The sequence below is a fragment of the Asterias amurensis genome, chromosome 9, assembly GCF_032118995.1.
Source record: "Asterias amurensis chromosome 9, ASM3211899v1".
NCBI lineage: Eukaryota > Metazoa > Echinodermata > Asteroidea > Forcipulatida > Asteriidae > Asterias > Asterias amurensis.
In genome coordinates, this window is record NC_092656.1 from 5,506,488 (window position 1) to 5,526,679 (window position 20,192).

At 39.7% G+C, this 20,192-nt stretch overlaps 1 protein-coding gene across 1 annotated transcript; it reads right to left on the reverse strand.

Moving 5' to 3' along the window:
• Nucleotides 1-852: 852 nt before the first annotated feature.
• Nucleotides 853-19,799, reverse strand: LOC139942129 (nucleolar protein 6-like). The gene is made up of 24 exons (XM_071938849.1): nucleotides 19,661-19,799; nucleotides 18,324-18,489; nucleotides 17,301-17,417; nucleotides 16,499-16,681; nucleotides 15,792-15,960; nucleotides 15,066-15,197; nucleotides 14,277-14,437; nucleotides 13,896-14,016; nucleotides 13,081-13,244; nucleotides 12,404-12,519; nucleotides 11,633-11,813; nucleotides 11,353-11,475; nucleotides 10,439-10,587; nucleotides 9,533-9,809; nucleotides 8,805-8,922; nucleotides 8,336-8,490; nucleotides 7,432-7,595; nucleotides 7,108-7,260; nucleotides 6,357-6,454; nucleotides 5,926-6,050; nucleotides 5,594-5,683; nucleotides 4,984-5,184; nucleotides 4,333-4,434; nucleotides 853-3,941 (listed from the first exon to the last, which is right to left on the reverse strand). Exons 2-24 carry the CDS (start codon nucleotides 18,477-18,479, stop codon nucleotides 3,780-3,782), a joined length of 3,417 nt encoding a protein of 1,138 aa, XP_071794950.1. The 5' UTR covers nucleotides 18,480-18,489; nucleotides 19,661-19,799; the 3' UTR covers nucleotides 853-3,779.
• Nucleotides 19,800-20,192: the final 393 nt, after the last annotated feature.

Here is a 20,192-nt window from a genome sequence, read left to right on the forward strand (position 1 = left end):
ATGGCTTTAATAAAAAAAACTAAATCAAAATCTCGGAGAACAATATTTTTGAACAAAGGCCTTTATAATGTCCTTGGTGGACAGTACAATATTGGTCATTGTTAAGTTACTACCACTGATATTTTTTTGGAAAGGACGATTTCGATTTGTATAATCTATGATCTTCAAGAGCGTAACAACTTTACTGATTGGCTGGAGTATTGTGTTGTTCTGATGCTGCCATGGTAACTGTTTTAGATCATTTGAAATAATCTAATCTATTTTGTTGAGAAAATGAAAGATTCACCATCTACCCATAAAATGTGTGACACTTGCAATAAATGGCACCAAGCGCGTCATTCAATAATCCTTGTTGCCCCCCATACTACCTGAAAACATTCTGTTGGCGCTTTGTCAAAAAATATTAAGTTTATCTCTTTATTGTTCGGGACATTAACTCAAGCTCGGTATCTTACAGTAAATTTGATGAGCTTACTTTAACAAATAATTATAAATAACCAAAGAGTCGATGTAAACATCTGATTTTTTTTGTCGATCAAAACCGTTATCACTATAGTACAACGGACAATTGTCAAGTTCTATTTGCGTATAACTACTACTTAGGAAAGGACGATTTAAATAAATCTAATCTTCCATTCCTTTCACTGATTGGGTAGAATACTCTGTATTCTGATGCTGAAGGTTTGCTAAAAGATCCACGCGTGTCACCTTCCCAATTTGGGTAGTTCAGACAGTTTGAAACCCGTCTGTCGGGTGGTTTGGGTTTGGAGACAGCGGTGGTCGCAAAGATGTTCGGGAAAATATTCTTTACGTTTTTCGCAACTCTTACAGTTTCTTACTGCATAGGAAGTGCTCAGAACATAAAGGACGCTTCTTTCCTCCGCGCTCAGAACCACGAGTCGTGCAGCCGTCTGCAGAAGGTACCTCTGCAGAATGCTTTCTACGGGGCCACAGGTGGAATGTTGCGTGGTTTCGCCTACCAAATCCGTAGAGCACTGTCGACTGTATCATGCGTGAGGGACTGCATGCTAGATCCTAGCTGTGTTTCAATCAATTACTACTACTTCTTGGGCAGCGAGAATCGGTGGAGTTGAACAACGCCACCAAGTCGCAGTACCCGGGAAACTTCAGCAAGCTCCAGTTGGGAAGTGTCTATTTCGATAACAATAGCAGCACGATGTTCTCCTCCTCGGCTTCTGTCCCGTGTAGATAGCTTTTGAAAGGTTATTACTACGAGAGCAAAATCCGGTACCAGTATAACCCTTTAGGCCTTGAGCTGTACACTCCCTTGAAAGGTTGGTGCGACACGGAGGGTACCATGTTTGAAGAAGGTGTGTTTCAGAGGCAGGATGATGGAAGCGTGTATTTTAAACTAAACTAACTAAAGCAGGTCGGAGCAGGAGGCAGCGAGCCCGTGTGAGTGGCCGCTCTGGCCAAAGCCTAAGGAACACGGGAACCAAGATGGAAGAGTGGGAAGGAGGACACTGGGCAAATTAATTATCCTCACTTTAAGTTCACGGGGATAACTAAACAAAGTCTAAATTCATCTCGGCGATGAAAGAACACTTAGATAAAAGAACACTTAGGTTGCACAACGGACATTCATTCCCAACGCAAGACCTTGACCAAGATGTTGTTTACAACAAAAATTGCCAAACAAAATTTTGCGGAGAATGGTGATGTGGTTCAACAGCTGTTTTATCTGAATAGCGATTACTTCATTAAGCCTATTGGCTGTAAAAGGCAGGACTGGAAGTTGGACGTTATTTAAAGAAATGCAACATGAAGAGATATCCAAAGCATACAATTACAAAGTTTTTAGTCGAGCATTTTTATCAACTTTGGGCCAAAAATCCCGAGGGAAAAGTTAAGCATTTTCATCAAATCTGGGTCAAAAATTCCAAAAGTCACCAGGATTGGGTAAGTAAGCTCAGCATTTTTATCCATCTTGGGCAAAAAATTGTTTAAAAAAGGGTTATTTTTATCTAGTTTGTGGCCAAAATTTGAAGAAAAACAAATCATAAGGGGTAATGTGCAGTATTACTGTTTATACAATGCGGGCAGAATTGAAAAATTCACAGGGGCAAGTCCAGCATTTTTTTTCGCAATTTGGGCCAAAAACTGAAAAAAAAACATGAGGGGTCAGTTCAGCATTTTTATGCAATTTATGCTAACCCTAACCCAATCAATTTCTTACCCTATTTTTTTGGGCATTTAAGCGAAAATTGTCATCAGTAATCTCTGTTTTTGGAATTGGTGGGTAACTAATCGAACCCCCCCCCCTCAAAAAAGAAGAAAAAAGATGATATATATAATAAACAAAATGAAATAAAATATTTCCCCTATATGAGGCAAGTCTTGGTGTGTTCAAAAAGGAAAAGTGAAATACAAAATGGTTTCGGATCTTAAATATTAATTAATATTTTTATTTAAGTTAAAAAGTACACAAAAATAAGGTTAACATTATACCTGTGGTGTCTGCAATGTGAATTCTGTGAGCTTGATATAAGCTATAAGCTTCTTATTTTAACTCTTAAGGCTGGTTTATAGTCGGTCGCGCGATGGTCGCGCGACGGAAATCTTGCGCGCAATCCTAAGACTGAGGCCTATAAACCGTGTCTTTTTATGATCGCGCGTCTAGATTTCCGACGCCCGACCATCGCGTGACCGACTATAACTCGGCCTTAAAGATGCTGATTTTAAATGAAATAAAACAAAGTTATGTAAAGTTACATAATGTATTTATAAGCATCAATTATTAAGGGAATCAATGTGTGGTGAAGAGGTTTTCAACTAGTGGTTTAATCCCAACAAGGCCTGGTTCTTGATAATTTTACCGAGACAAAGTTGAGGTAAATTATCAAGAACCAGGCCTCGGCGGGTTTAAACCACTAGTTGAAAACCGATTCAACACACTTTGATTCCCATTCATAAATACATTTTCGGTAAAAAAACATAAACACTTATGGTCAAAAAGTAAAATAAATGCAAAAATTATAATTTGTCAATGATTTCTTTCAACACAACACCCCTCCAGCTATGAAATGGTAAGGCCCAGTCAAGGCCCTCGGGTAAACAACTCCTTATAAGGGAATGCTGTGCGGGTCGCGCGTATCGAGTGATGTGGCACAACTGTCTCCGCCGTTGCTCTTGACTAATAGGAATGAAGAAACTGTCTTATAAGCACCGGTGCAAACTCGTGTGTCACGCCCATGTTTCAACACTTTTTACTGGTCATAAACAAAGGTTTATACACATCCACGTGACGCGCTCTCCACCAACAGGAATAACGAAACTGTCTGAAGTATTTATGAATGATGTTTTGATCATTCTCCAAGTATGTTTATAACACATCTATTGCCGTTTCTTTATCCTGATTCGCTAAAGCAGTCATGTCAGGTTGATCAGTATTTAGGCTGCTACATGAAACTTGCAAGAAATCTGCTTACCAGATTTTTGGAAATCTGCTTAGCTAATTTGAGAAATCTGCTTAGTTTTAAAGCATATTTTTTTTTGGGGGGGGGCAGATATCTTCTTAGCCAGGGAGGGGGGTTTGACGGGGTTGAAGGGTAGCACTTCTAGTTAATTCCTTTCAGTGCAGAGTGAGGGACAAGATCAGAAACAGCTGCAGTGTATAGATGGATTGCACATGTCGTCATTGACCACCATCTTTGATGAAAAGTGCAAGCGTGAATTGGCTGAGAGTTGTTCCATTGTTTATCATCAAATATGGCGGTCGATGACGCTTTGTGCAATCCATCTATTGGTACACCATCTCTTTATATAACCCATTTCTCAGTGCGTACTTCCACGGATTGAACCAGGCCCTGCCCTAGAGTCTGAAAGTCTTCAATGATGGCTTCTACATTAGGGACCATTAGGGGCTCCTTGGTTCCCGATGCAGCCCCTTGCTGGGGCATCTTAGCTTTCGCCTGAAGAACCTGAGGTCACAAAGAAACAAAACCTCTTAAGTCAATAGACTCCTTGCATACAACATTAAAAGCTCAAATAGCATAGTGATTAAGCTCACTTTTCGAAGAGGCTTCACAGTCAGAATAAACTACATGAATTATTAAAGGCACTGGACACTATTTGTAATTGCTCGTTAGCATAAAAACTTACTTGGTAACGAGCAATGGAGAGCTGTTGTTAATATGTTTTTTCTTCAGCTATTCTCTTGCAACTTCGACAACCAATTGAGTTCAAATTTTCACAGGTTTGTCATTTTATGCATTTTTTGAGATACACCAAAGCAAGTGAGAAGACTGGTCTTTGACAATTACCAAAGGTGTCTAGACTCTTTAAGGATATATTGACAATATGTGGATTTACCTTGAAAGCTTGAGGTTTGAAGGCCGTAGGGTTCCATAAAACAGTGATGTAATCGCCGCCATGGTGATCGTAGAAAAACAAAGCTGTGTCGCCGTAAGCAATCTAATCACAAATCAGAATTTGAACAAATAAGAGAGTTAATTGGATTTGTGGAAAAAACATTATGCAAAATGGGGAAAATTGTCTGACGTTTTGACCCATGCAGAGTTTTTCTCTCAATGGCTAAATGACAACACATCTGAAGGATGCAGAAATAATGGTTAAGTGCCTTGCTTAATAACACAAGTGTCAAGACCAGGATGCAAACCCACACAATGCGAATCAGAGACACCAGAGCTTGAGTCTGGTGTGCTTGTCTACAACTAGCACACTCCACGAAAAGATGACGCACGTAAAAGAACCCAGTGCACTTATTGAAAAGAGGACAGGGTTCGCCCCGGTGTTCTTGGATGTGGCTGCTGCAAGCACCGTAGCACCTTGTAAACCATTACATGGTTCTAAGGATTAGGTCTTATAGTTCAAAAACTTTGTCCCACTCACCTTGCAGTAAAAACACTTGGCGCTTTGTATCCTTTGGAAAAGGGGCATTATAAATACCGTTATTTTTATTATTATTATTATTAAAAACAAATCAGTCATAAAAATACTTACCTCCAACTCCTGAAGATACAACGTAACAGGATCAAAATCTACAACAGGAAGCTGCTTGACCTCTTGGGTGACCTTCTTCTCAGTTGCTGACTTCTGACCTTGTGTTTTCATCCCATCAATGCTCTCCCCTCGTCTGGGAACCAGTTTGGGTCGGAGATGAATAACAACGTCGTAGAGGTCAATGGGTGGCCGGAAGATTTGCTAAAATAATGAGAGAACATTTAAGTGTGGAAACAGAATTAGCTGTTGTAAACTGTTGACCCCCCATGAAGATGGAATACATGCACAAAAATAGGCCTGTGTTTCGACTCGAGCAGAGTCTTTCCTGAAAGGTTAATGACAACACAACACACATGAACAGGTTGGTACTAGTTTGTGTGTATTGTCAGGCCATATGATAACACAACTCACATCCCATTTGTTTTCTATTGCCTATTGTTAAGTTTTGTCTTTTTGTTTGCCTATCAGTATACTAATTTGTTGCTCTTTGCTTTTTTGTGAAGCACATTGATATTTCTTTCAGTTAGGAAATGTGCTATATAAGAATTAGCTATGTTTCTTCCTTGAAGCGGAGCTACTGTAGCTGCATTGTCATGGTTTATGGTCTTACCTTAAAGTCCGCTGTTGCATCCGTCACCATCATCTGAGACATGAGAAGTTTCAGAGACTCTTTGGCTAAAACAAGTAACCTCTGTAAGATCTGAAATGTAAAAAAACAATAACAATGGTTTAAAAAAAAAGGTTTTACTGGGGCAAAGCAACATGATGATACCAAAACCTACATCCGTATGCATTGTAAACGGGGTAACCCTGTTTCAACCAAGGAGCAGGTGGCAACGGCCCCTGGAAAAATAGTTTGTAGCTCACACCATGTTCTCAAGCAGTTGGACTCAATAAAAAAATAAATAAATAAATAAATACAAATACAAAAATAGTTCTAACCTGAGCTGTTGGTTGTTTCTGTGTCCATACAGAGTTGAGCCTATCAGTCGGTGTGGATAGGAAGACATCCGGAAGTTCACTTCTGTGCTCAATGAAATGCTGTCGTATTTCTTCATAGTCGGAACCTGTGGAACAATTGTTTTTTTAAGTGGCAATTAACTTCTAAGATTTCCTTAATGCACTTTAAGAAACAACCCGTCTTCACATGAACTTTGAAAATCCAACAAGGTCCAAAAAGCTTTTTTTACTTGTGTGAGAAATTACCTTAAAAAAAACCTGTTACTTCAGAGGGAGCCATTTCTCACAATGTTTTATACCATCAACAGCTCTCCATTGCTCGTTACCAAGTAAGTTTTTTCCCCTACAGTTATTTTGAGTAACTACCAACAGTGTCCAGTGGCTTTAAGTCTTATCAGACTTTAATTGCTTACCTTTCATCTCACCATTGAGATTGATAATCAGCGGAGATTCTTTCCAATCTTGACGGACCAAGAGATGAAGAAATCTTACTAATCCAACCGAGGGTGAACTGAAAGAAAAAGACATGCAATAATTCATCTAGTGTTTTTGCAGATGGTAACATATAACATGCAATGCAATCATCGTGATCTTTGCACCGCTGGAGGAAAACCAAGAGGGAACTTTTCTATTGAAGCAAGCGCCATTAGCATTTTTTTGTGGTTCCCAGAGCTATATAAGACGTTAATATTATTATCTGTAAGTTTAAAAGTTTTTCTCAAAAATGTATACATGTAAGTCAATGTAAGAAATTTGTATCTACCACAGAAATGGAAGATTTTTGTTTTTAAGTACCTGAGACAGCCCAAATTGTGAATGGACATGCATGCTGATGCTGAAATTAGTTGAGTTGATTAATCAGCTTTTTAATTTTTCTTTTGTTTAAAGCAAGTTTGCCTGAAACAAGGCTAATGATAGCCACTCTTGGTATGGGGCTGCAACAAGAAAATATTTTTTAAAGTGGGAAGAACTCAGGGGAGCTGGAGGTAGTAATTGATATTCCTTGTAAAACAGTCTAGGATGGAGGGAAACATGCACCACGCAGGGAGTTCCAAAGAAATGTAGTTAGTGGTTTAAGCATCATTTTGTTGTGCTTGGCTACTTTTTGTGCGCTAAAGCAGCGCTATGAACCTCAATGATTGAAATGACTGACATTTTACTCACCAAGGTACAGTGTATGGAGCCGGCTGGATGAATAGATAAGCCACTAAGAGGTCAATGCACTCTTCAGGGATATGGTTGGAAAGGAGATGAGCACAGACCCAACGCTTGGCTAGACGGACGGCTCCACTAAAGGCTGGATGCTGCTGATGAATTCTGAAATACAATCATTTCCATGTTCAGAGCTAAAACACCATTGACCTACTTTAGAAATGGACATTATTTGTTCAAGATTTTTCTTGTCTTTAAAATATAGCTCCAATCCAATGATTGCCTTTTCTTTTTAACACTCGGTATAAGAACTCAGTATTATTTTTATTATCTCACCCGTGTAGTGTACTTGTGAGTCTGGGTAGCATTACAGTTCGCTTCTCCAGTTCGACAGACTGCGGGTTATCACGTAGTATCTTCATTCCATCAGGGGCAATGGTCTCCTTCAGTAAACCGACTTCTCGCCTGTGAGCAACCTCTACTCGGAAGACGTAACCGCCCTGGGGCACAAAGACAAGATAACATCCATAGGGTCAGATCATTCAGAATTGGGCCCAATTTCTTATATCCTGTAAGCACAAAATCTTGCTTAGCAGAAACAAGAAACCAGCAACAATTCTTAAAGTGTACATTGTTGCAATTAGTGCCCCAATCATTTTTTGCTAGCTAATAAATTTGACAAGCAGTATATTCTGCTTAAAACAGCTTTATGAAATTGGGCAAAATAGCAGAAATGAGCAGGATCTCAGTCACAAATTGTAAACACCATGGTAGTTTGGCTAGTAACCTTAACCTGGTAAGCAAAATTATTGTTTCTGTGCCTAAACAGCTCTAGTAAATTGGGTCCTCTAAATCTTCATGGACGATAGTTCACAATCCTGTCCATGCAGTGAGTAGTACTAGACAAGTTATGCACTACTGTCTAAGTTTCTTCATTAACTTGGGCGGTCGGATTGGCTTAGTGTACCTTTCCTCGCCTCCCACCTCTCGAACCATGGTTCAAATCATCCACCGTGGCACTATGTGGACCGGGTTTTCAGTCCATGCCTGATGAATGGGTTGTCCCCTGCAATAATTCTCTGGGATTTGCCTCCCACATCTAAAATTGAAACATCCTTCTTTGTCTTCTCTCCAATGGGTTCTTGGCTAGTCTGGTGATTAATTTCGCTTTTCTGAGAGTCCTTTGCTCGACAACCAGAATAAATAAATGAAATGAAATGAAATTTAGAATGATTTTCACCTTCAGAGCATCCAGGTATTTGGGTGTCGCCGAGGTGACTAGTTCATGTTGTTTATGAAGCATCTCAGCTAACCTAATGTGAAACGCTGCTTTGATCCTCTGTATGGCTTCAAGACCGTCTGGCCACTTCCCACTTCCTTCCAGATGACAGATTACTGTAAGATGGAGACAGGAAACAACAAAATTAAAAGCTGGTCGACGGAATTCTCCATTTCTTTGAAATCTGCTTAACAGATTTCAAAAAAAAAAAATCATTAACAATCTGCTAAGCAGATACCTCAAATCTGCTAAGCAGATTTCTCAAATCTGCTAAGCAGATTTGAAATTTGCTAATGTAAATTAGCTTTTGTATGGATTGAAAAAATGGAATTCTGTTTAAAATCAGAGAAATCACATCCCTGATAAAATTTGTAAGACTAGAAAAAAAAAATGAACACAACCTTTTCTGTGGGACATGCAGTGTACTAACCTTTAATGGCAGGGACCCACTCAGGGCATGGCTGATTGAAGACTGGCACCTGTACGTAACCATTGACTCTAGTAAGAGGGGAAGTCCTCTTCACATTAACTGGACCAGCTGGAAACACCTGAAATGTCCAATAAAAAGAAAGGCTAAATAGAGAGTTGGCCATACATTCATACACACAAGCAGGGAAGGTTTTACCGATTTTAATGCTCATTAACAATAAAACAAATTCCCAGTGAACTTCCCAGAGGGGTTCCCACTGTTATTCCCAGTGTTAATCCTAGTGAAATTTCCAGGGAGATCACAACTGAAATCGCAACAAAAAAAAAAATCCAAGGGAAAATCACAGTGAAATTCCCAGATAGTTTTCCACTGCTATTCCCAGTGTTATTCCAAGAAAATTTTCCTGATAAATTCCCAGAGAGATTCTCAGTGAAGTTCCCAGTGAGATAAATTTGACCTTTTCATATTTTTTGAGTTGGAGATGTCTGTACCCAAAGTGGTGAATACAGCTATGGCTAGCCATAGCCATAGCCATTGCCTTAGCCATAACAAACGATTCAGAGACAGCCGAAACCAAAGGAAACTCCAGGGAAGTGACTTTCCCCAAGAAAAAAAAAGAGCTGCTTGGAAATGGTATAAGATGGGAAACCCAGTGTCCTCCAGGAACTTCCAGGCCAGTACCACTGGTTCTGCAGTGTGAAAAGGGTTCAATTCAAGTGAGCACTAACCTCTGTGTATCTAAGTGCAGGGGAAATCCCTTGAATTGATGTCATCACTAAGGGGAAGTCCTTTAGACTCCTTAGGTCCTTGGTGAAGTCATTATAGCTCTGTATCAATGCTACGTTATCCTCCTCGCCAGTGCTACCAACCCCTGGGTGGGGATCCTGTCTGTCCTTGGGTGTGCTCTGGGTTGTGGCGTGGGGTTTGCTTGTTGCAGATTGTTGAAGGATAGGGTTCAACTGTCCGCCAATGTAGATTAAAGTATCTGGTGATATGCCAGCGTGACTAGAGGGTGGAATAGGACCAGAACATTAAAAACAACTTCAGAGGACTAGCCAAGTTTAAAAAAATTCAAATCACAACCTTTTTAGCTCACACTACTCCTGGTTTAGGAGAATTTGTCATAACTTGTGAATATACATGTAAATTTCTTGGAAACCAACAAAAATGCCAAAAGTTAATTATCTAACTTCAGTAACCTTGAGTAATGTAGAGCAATTTGAAGTAATCTGGTGTTATTTTGAGTAATTCATTTGAGTAAAAGGCAGTAATTTTGAATAAAATGGGGGAAATTCGGAGTACACAATAGTTAACTGAAGTATTGTTGAGTAATCTAGAGGAAACAGGAGTAAACTGGAATAATCTGGAGTAAACCGGAGTAAACTCGTGTAAACTAGGGTAATCTGGAGTAAATGGAGTAAACTGGTGTAAACTGGGGCAAAAACAGAGTAAACTTGAGTAATTTGGAGTAAATGGAGTCAAATTTGAGTAAATCTGTGTAAACTGGGGTAATTTGGAGTAAACTGGAGTAAACTGGAACGACTTAATTTACACTGTATGTACAACTGAAATGACCAGTATGACTCAAACCAGAAAAAAAGGTTCCAATGATAAGGAAAGAGAAGTAGTCTTACGTGCTGAGTAGATGTTTGATGACATGACAACAGATTAAACGTTTCTCAGCCATTGTTTGACCTGGCCATACGACTGCCTCACAGATTGACCCATCCTGGAATCGACGCAACTCAGAAAGCTTCCCCCAAAACTTCTGAAACTCCTCCGCCTTAAAAGTAAACAACAAAAACAGCACAAGTAAACCATTTGTTTCCTCGTTTTCATTACCAGAAACAAATAACTATATTAAAATAGATTCTTAGAACAAGAACTAAGCATATATAAACATTTGATATCATTCATCAGCTGCATTTATTAACTATAACTGCTTTTTATTAGGTTGGTTGTATGTTTTTTTGCCTAGTTTACATTGACGCCTTTGACATTGGTCACCAGATTGTTGAAAAGAAAGGCTTGTTCTTCAAGGCAGCCGCTACCGTCAATAGCTATAACCATAGCCAAATTCAACATCACTTGATTCCGATATGGCCTGACAGAGTGCGACTAAGTTTAAAGGGTTTGGTTACTTTGTGAACAACACAAAACACAGTGTCCACAGATTTACAATTAACTTTCAAACACGATTTGAAGATAATGATGGCAGAAAGCTTCACTTAAAATATTACTTGTTGAGGTGCTGAATTTTTTTTTAGAAATGAGTAAAGCAATGCCACGAAAATAATTTTCGTCTCAGGAGAATTTTTTTGTTTTATCATGAACAATGTATTTACCAGTACTGGTATTTACCTGTCTCACTTGAAAACACCGCTCTGTGATTTTCACGATTTTATCTCAACAACATGACGCGTAGTTCAAGCTAAAACTTCTACAGGTGAATCATATTACATACATCTTCATTCACACTGAGTAGCGATTTATGTCACGGCCAAAAAACTTGACCTACAAAAGGTATCAAAACCCTTTAAAGACCGACCTCTGGTGTGTTAGCCTCTGGTCCTCTCTCCAGCACACTGTTTGCATACTCCATGTTTAGTAGTAGACCAAAGGTCAAAGGTCCCGAGTCCTCAGGCTTTGGAGGTGGACTTGATGTACTCCACTAGTAAACAAACAAAAGGTTATGTTAAACAATGGATATTCAGTTTCGGTTTGCGGTAGTACCATGATAGGCTTTTGAGAGAGAAAAAATGTGCGAAAGCATGCAAGCTTGATAATTTGGGAGCATGAAGCCAAATTATTAACATTTATCTTCTCACCTGTTGGTCTGGCTGGAGTTTGACTGCCACTAAATCCACTCTGCTTCCAAGACCTCGCTGCAGCAGGGCGAGAAGTTTCGGTAAGCATGTCGTCACGTAGTTCTCTCCTCGATCCATCAAGGCATCATCCAGCTCCTTGAAACACCGGCAAGACGTCTTGAATTGGCTCAGATCCTTCAAGCTGGAAGGATAAACATTGTTAATGTGAAGCCTAGGACTCTCAGAAAAGTAAACTTGACCACTTTACTAGCCAAAAACCCAATGTAGAGAAAACAAAAAGAAGATTCAGTTTAGATTATTATTATTATAATTGGTTTATTAGAAATGCAAACATGGCGGCCAAAAAGCCGAATTGCGGATGCATATATACAAAGAGAAAAAACACAATAATTATTACTATAAATCTATTAAAATTTGAGAAAAAAGCATTAAAGTTAAACAAACTCATATTACACAAGGGAGCAGGATGTCGTAAATGTACAAAACAACTAAATATTTATAGATTGTTCCTTTGGTGTCTTTGTAACAAAGTAGTACCTATTTTTGTCTATGGGAGAACGCCTAACATCACAAGGCCAGACAGCCACTTCAAGGCGAGGGCTACACTTAACCAATTTGGGCTATCGAACAACCACCTACTCCCAGGGCTGAAACAGGGTTAGTACCCCCTCATGACCGGGTAGTGAACCAACTCTCTGCTGCGAACACCAGAGCTAAAAGGTCAGGTGAACTAGACCGCCAGGCCACGACACGTAAACAATAGTAACTTACTGGAAGAGATGATCAAACGTCCTGACAAAGGGCACCTCCATCATGAAGAGACAGTCAAAGCTATTAATAGCCTTTGTATTCAGGTAGCGCTCAGCTAGCTTAGCTTCATGATGTACCTAGAAGACACAGATACGATATAACAACTAATAATAATAACAACAACAATAACACAGCATTTGTAAAGGCGCACTACTGTATATCTTATATAAAACCATTCAAAGGCGCCAGTCAAAATGGAAAACCGGGAATTCTCAAGTGGTAGGGAAAGCAAGTGTGAACAGGTGCGTCTTCACTTGCCCAGGCAAGTGGAGATTTTGTGTTAGTAATCACAAATCGATACAAATTATTCATTAGATAGGCCTAGTCATTGGATAAATGTACAGCGTTTTACATCTGTGTTTTGAATGGTCCGAATGGATGTTTGTCAGCTGCACATTTGCTCGTCTGCATGGGATTTGCACTATGTTTGTATTACCATGTACATGTATTGCATGTAATGTTGTTTGATATGTATACATGCAAGTAGGATTTGACTGCGAATCTCCATGTGTGAAATGAGTGTGTATGAGGTCAAAAGGTGCATTTGGAAGGATACTGACATAGACTCAAGGCAGGTTTCTGGCGTCAGACATTCAGGCTACTGGTTTTGAAGCGGATCCTTAGGGGAATCTGTTTACCTGTTTGAAAGTTGCCTTGTTCATGTTTGCACAGAGATTGAGGGAGCCCGATGGATCCAAGAATACGACATCAAAACACTGATGGAAGTCTGCAATACTGGGTAGTTCTTCAGTGGCTGGGTCCGCATTCAGAGAGATCCCCTTTGTTGTCCAATCACTGTGGGCTATAAACCATCAGAAACAAAATTAATCAATCAATTTTGTTGAGTTAATTAGGAGCCATTCCAACAGTTTTCGAACTCATAGTGCTGTATAGTAAGCTCTCCAGGGGAGCTAAGGCAATGATCAGGGGCATCAAGGCAATTTCCAGGGGCACCTGGGCAATGACCAGGGGCACCAAGGCAATGATCAGGGGCAGCAAGGCAAACACAAGGGGCATCTAGGCAAACACAAGGGGGTATCAAGGGATTAACCAAGGGGCACCAATGCAATGCAATTACCAGGGGCAACAATGCAATGACCAGGGGCATTAAGGCAATGACAGAGGCACCATTAATGACCAGGGGCATATAGGCAAGTCCATGAAGTATCACACAAAATTGACTCAATATTGTATTTTGTTTGCATAGTACTGCTACTGGCTTCCTAAATACTCTGTTTTTGGTTTAAGTTTACTCAATATTGTACTTTGTTCGCTTAGATCTGCTTCTGGCTTTTTTTAATTTCTTAGGTTTGTTAATACTTAATTACTTAGATTAGTGTTTTTTAGCCTTTGCTTATTAAATTGTTTCTCTGTGAAGCGCCTCGAGCGCTTTTTAGGCAGACTTTGGCGCAATATAAGTTTTCGTTATTATTAAAATGGGTTTGTTACTCACCTATGAATTGAACAGTGTTCCTAAATACTTGGTAGCCACTCATTAGCTTGTTGACAGTACGTTTAGACACCAGGTAGGCAACTAGCATTGACGCAATGAAGCCACTGAATGCTCCACCACCCTGAATACCAAATAACCACCAAACGAAAAGGTGAGAATAATTCAAAAAATCAATCAAAGCGCCGACGCAACATTAAATACAAATTAAATAAAAACCATTAAATACAAATTACTTGATGAAAGCCAAACACTTTCTTAATTTTGTTGAAAAGCAGGCCAAGAAAAAGTTTTTTTTTTTTCAATTCAGTAGGTGGTGTTTTCCTGCCGGGGGTTAGGGGATAGAGGTTTTTCGGTATGCACCCGTAGTGGGAACAAGGTTACCTTATCAAGTTGTCTCTGATGGAGCCAGACCTTGAGGAGTAGTATGCCATCCTTGAACCCAGGGAAGTCCAGGGCGGTATTGTACAGACAGTGTAGATGTTTCTCCATGTACATGTCGGCCAAGATGGCGTTGTTGTATGCTGGGTTGGCTGGGAAAGTCTCTGTGGTAAAAAACATTTGAAAACAACGTTTGAAAAAAACCTAGTCCCTACTTGACATCTTATAGTGTATAGTGGGGTTGGGGGGGGGGCCTAGTAGTACCTTTCTTTGCCTTTCACATCTAGGAACACAGTTTGAACCACACTGAGAGTACTAGTTCAACCTCAAAAAGTTTTTGACTTTCTGCTTCTTCTCAAACATTTATACATGAGTTAAATGCCAATCCAATATTTTACTTTAAAGGCACTGGACACTATTGGTAATTACTCAAAATAATTGTGAGCATAAAAACTTCCTTGGTACGGGCAATGGAGAGCTGTTAATGGTATAAAACCAAGTGAGAAACGGCTCCCTCTACAGGAACGTAGTCTTTGAGGAACAAGTAATTCTTTCTCAAAGAGGTCTCAAATTCAAGGCATTTGAAAGCACACAACTTGTGCGACAAGGGTGTTTTTTCTTCCATTATTCTCTCAGACCTTTGACGACCAATTGAGTTCAAACTTTCCCAGGTTTGTTGTTTATGAATGTGTTGAGATACACCAAGTGACAATTACCCAGTGTCTTTAAATACTCCCTTTATGCTAAACCTTGGATACTGTTATTGACACAATTTTTTTCCTCCAGCCTCACCTTCTGTGTCTTCATCCCCGGAGTACCATTGCTTACGGATGTTACTCTTAGTGGGAAATAAACGAGACATCTTAAAGCTATCGTCTGGGAGGCATGGGTGAAGCTTCACATGGATGTTTCCGCTGCTCTTCCCTTTAAACATCACAACCGGAAAAAAAAATTAGGAAATGTTTTGTTTATGTTTGTATTTTATACAATGCTAACACACATCGGTATATGGGTACAAAATAATAGTAATGATATATGCAACTTTAACATCTCTAATTTTTGTTTGTGTTTTTATGCTGAATAAATAATAATAATAATAATAATAATGATAATAATAAACAGTTCTAATAAAGCGCATAATAAAATAATGTCTCTACGCGCTTAGGTTGAGTTTTAAGTTTCAACTTAGTTTGCCCCAGGTTGGAACAGTTTTTAATGTGGTGTGGAAGATGGTTCCACAGTTCAGGTGCAGTGAATTGGAAGGCTGCGTTGTCCATATGATTTGATGAAAACTGGATGCGAAGTGGGAAGATCTTTTTTGCTGGAGCGAAGAGTCCTTCAGGGACGATATTTGCTGATAAATTCTTGAAAGTAAACCAGGGCCATTTATAATTATTTTAAGTAATAAACCACATGGGAATCGGACTGGGTAAGTTTATAAATAGTTTGGGGTTTATAATAATAACACATAGGCTTCAAAAACAACAAAAACAACAACAAAAACAAACAGATCCCTACCGGCAAGTTTCAGTAAAACTATCGGCCTCATCTGATCACCATCCTTCCAGCAATAGCTGACCTCTTCCACCAAAGCTTGACCTCTCAGCTGATTGGCTAGGTAAGCACAGTAGAGTGCTCTCTTGTGGTGGTACCGGAAATTCAGGTAGTCTTTGGGCTGTCTGCAAGACTGATCAGTTGAAAAAAAAAATATATATAATACTTAAGAAGTATGAAAGACAAAAAGATGCTTTACAAAAGATGAATTGCACATGACGTCATTGACCACTATCGTTTATGAAACGTGCACAGGGGAATATCGTTGGCTGAGGGTTGTGCGCAGTGCGCACACACGTGTTTTTTCCTATTGTTTATCATCAAATATGGCGGTTGATGACAACCCATCCATCAATATACATAACTTGGTTGAAAGTGACAGCCAGGGTAATAACGACATAATGTTCACACTATAAACAAACAAACAAACACACAAACAAACCTGGATATATTAGAAGAAACAAACATGTCAAAATCTTTGTGGTAGTAATAAATATACATTGTCAAACTAACTAAAATTTTAAGAGTTGGTTAAAAGATATTTAACTAAAAGAGATTTGGCGTAACACCATGTGAACATTTAAAACAAAAGTAGTGTTGGTTCTGAAAAGCAGCTGTGTACTCAACGGTTTGAAACTAACAAGATTACGGATTTCGCAGGCTATACTCACCTGTGGCATTTCCAAGGCTAGGTCAATGTTGAGGTCAGGTCGGGTCAGCGTGTCTAACAAGAAACTTCCTACTACTTTCACCGAGGCTGGCTTTTGGAAAGACATACGACCCTTGACCTGTGTTCTCTCCCAAGTGATTGGCGTTTGAAGGTCTTTTGGGAGCCAACTCCGTAAATCTGAAATCTGTTTGAAAGGAAAAGTTTATATCACATAGATTAGAAAGACTGAGTTTTTTTTACAAACCTTGGATATGGATAGTTTCTTATAGAAGCTATCTTTATTGGCAACCTGGGTTTTGATCAGGAGCACAAAATGTAGCTAAGCACAACATAATTATGCTTACCAGAATAAGGTTACCAGCCAAACTGCTTTGTCACATACAATTTCTTACTGGTATCCTGCTCATTTGTGCTAAGCAGAACATTCTTAAGCAATATTGTCTGCTTAAGCAGCTCTATGAAATTGGGCCCAGTTATTATTAAGCAGTTCTATACAGACAAGTGCTTCACAGGCCAATCATGCAAGGAATAGACCCTTCCCATGAAATATGCTTATTACATTCATGCATGCATACAGACACTTTTGGTTTGCAAACGTCTTAGAGATGTGCACTAAACAGATGCCGATCTAGGTCACGCAGCCATTAGCCGCATACAAAACAGCGCAATGATCCTTCATTTTGCCACTGATGGCTTGTTTATCATGAAAATATCTGTACGAAGACAAGAGGCTGGCTACACACCTACTACGTTGGGAAAGAGGTGCAATGTTGATCCCAACTCTTCACCAAAACTGTACTTACCTCAGCTACTTCTTGCGACGGCAGACTTGTAAGAATGTTATTGAGCTCCTGAAGTGTCTTCGTAATGAGTTTCTTGCGCTTTTCCTTCAGTTGGATCTCACCAATCAGCTCTCCCATCTGAGAAATTAACATAACAGTTTGCAACGTAAGAAATGGAACACTCGCTGTGGTTTTAAACCAAACTTGTGTCCTTGAGCAAGATACATTCCCAAAATGCTCTGTCCTTCGAATGGGACATTTAACCATAGGATTAGTAGTGCAAGTACAAGAACCCGGAACACTTATCCTTGAAGAGTAAGGGGTTAACCAAAGTGTTTCTATGTCACATAGCATGCATCCTTGTTTACAGGTTTCCTAAGGCTTGCGAGCTACATGTACAGTGATTAAGTTCACCTGTGAGGCATACTTTGGTTTCATTACCAGATATCAAAATGATAATAACTTCATAACCAGAATACACTCATCCCATCTGGTTCCTTACTAATACTAGCCTGTACATCTGATGTCACTCACTTCGAGGCTCGTGAATTACACCAGAGATCTGCTGTTGAGCCCACATACATAACCACCCTTGACCTTGCATCATTTCACATGGCATGCATGGTTCTGGAGATTCCCAGTAAAATTTGACGTATATGTTGCGGCAACTAAGGACAAGGGACAAGTCTTAAAGCCATTGGACACTATTGGTAATTACTCAAAATAATTATTAGCACAAAACCTTACTTGGTAACGAGTAATATGAGAAACAGCTCCCTCCGATGTATCATACTTTTCGAGACAGAAGCAATTTTCCATGAATTTGATTTCGAGACCTCAGAATTAAATTTTGAGGTCTCGAAATCAAGCATCTGAAAGCACACAACTTCGTGTGACAAGGGTGTTTTTTCTTTCATTATTATCTCGCAACTTCGACGACCAATTGAGGGCAAATTATTACAGGTTTGTATTTTATGCATATGTTGAGACACACCAAGTGAGAAGACTGGTCTTTGACAACAACCAGTGTCTTTGAATCCTTACCTGCAAACGGAAGAGATTGGACTGGTAGAGATTCTCTGTTTCCTTCAAGCTATTCAGTTCCTCGTTAGTCGGTGGTTTGTACAACTGACCTTTACTCAATTTAGCTTTCTTGAGAGGAGGGGTCCAAGCTGACTCGGCAGACGCCATCTTGGCCATCCTTGCCTGTCTGTACAATAAAAATACAGGGATTACATAAAATGTAATACTGGAAACTGTGATTGAGGGGGTAGACGGAAAAGGAGACCCAGTAGAGGACGTACGTCATGGACTTTGGTTGTGTGAATAAAACATTGTATGCATAATTCATGTTTGATGTCGGGTCAGATGACAAATGGAAATCGAGGCAAAGCGGGTTAGGATTAGGGTTAGGGTTAGGGAATGACCTGACCTAAATGTTTTATTCATATCACGGTGATGACGTAGGGTCCTCTACTGGGTCTCCTTTTCCGTCTACCGATTGGGGGAGGCAGGCATGATACAATTCAAGGAGGCAACGGAGGCGATTACAGGCGATTGCCTCCATGCCCCCCTGTCATTGCCTTGTTTCCCTAGCCTTGTCTAAGGCTCTTTACGCAAGCACCGACCCGCTCTGAATTCACGAACTGCATAGATAGATACTATACTATAGTTAGCAATTGATAGTAATTGACACCGTAGGGTCGAAGTATGGTTTTTCAAGGTTTCTGAACCTCGTACAATAACAAATGAAGTCACAACAGATTGAAACCTTAAAAATCGACCAGGCAGAAGAGCTCGCGTGTTTGTTGTCTTTTGGAAGGCATAACTTATTAACGAAAGCACCTACCTAGTACTGTAGTAGGGACACAGTTGCGTTTTCACCATTGAATTTCGGAAAAGTTTCCGTATGGCGCCACCACTTTTTCATTCGATATGAAATGATTTAGTATCTAATTTACCTCAATGAGATATCCTTTTTTGTAAAAATGAGTGAAAAAGTGGTGGCGCCATAGGGAAAGTTATCCTGAATTTCTCCTGTTGAGGAGATCTGTCACCTTTAATAATTAAGTTTAATTTGATGTCTAATTTTAATTTATTTGGGAAAAAGAAATCTTTGCTATAACAACGGTACACGGAGGTAGTGTAAGCCTCCATGATCATTGTACCCTGGGGCGCTGTACTCCTGTTTTCCCGACATTTGTCATTATCGGTCGCAGCGCCCCAAAATTTTATTAATTTTAGTGAGTAGCCTAATAAATATTGCAAAAATGCAATCCAGATGACAGATTGACGACGATACACAATTGACAATAAATACGCTGTAACAAATCGTTACACTCTTTTTGTTTTCAAGTACTATTATAAGATCTTAAACTTACCTTGCTGGTCTGCAGTATCAGGAATTTACACAACAATTTATACCGACTTCTGATTCAGATTGTCGAAGTTCTACATGTGGTAAACAAATCTCAACCACATGTGCAGTGACTACCGCCCTCTATCGGTAGAGTACGGAGTTAGAACGTGGCCCTTTTCGAAACCACGGCTGCGGATCCTCAAGCACTCGGCTAAGGCCGAGTCTGAAATAGCGGCTACAGCTACGGCTAAGGCTAGATTTCCGCATCATCATCAGTGGATAGGCCTTAAGCTGTGACTTTTTGGCTTACAAATTGGATAAAATTGCTAGACTTGCCCCTTGCAAATATTTCAGTGGCTGAAATTTTTCCAATATTTTACAAAATATATTTCCAATCTCGGCCTTTGGGAAAACTAGGTTCCTCTTCTGGCTGGTCGCTCACGGTTCCTAAGGGGCTCTAGTGACCTCAATGCCAGTCCATACGTGTATAATGTGTAACCACAATACACAATTCAACTTGATTATCATTTTGTGTACAAACAAACAATGACCAA

What these genes read in the sequence shown, in the direction of transcription:
- LOC139942129 (XM_071938849.1), bottom strand. Translation starts at nt 18,479, where the DNA reads ATGGCCAAGATGGCGTCTGCCGAGTCAGCTTGGACCCCTCCTCTCAAG. An exon ending in ACGTTTGATCATCTCTTCCA is followed by an intron (nt 11,814 to 12,403) that starts GTAAGTTACTAT and finishes TTATCCTTCCAG; the next exon opens with CTTGAAGGATCTGAGCCAAT. An exon ending in GTGGGTCCCTGCCATTAAAG is followed by an intron (nt 8,491 to 8,804) that starts GTTAGTACACTG and finishes TCCATCTTACAG; the next exon opens with TAATCTGTCATCTGGAAGGA.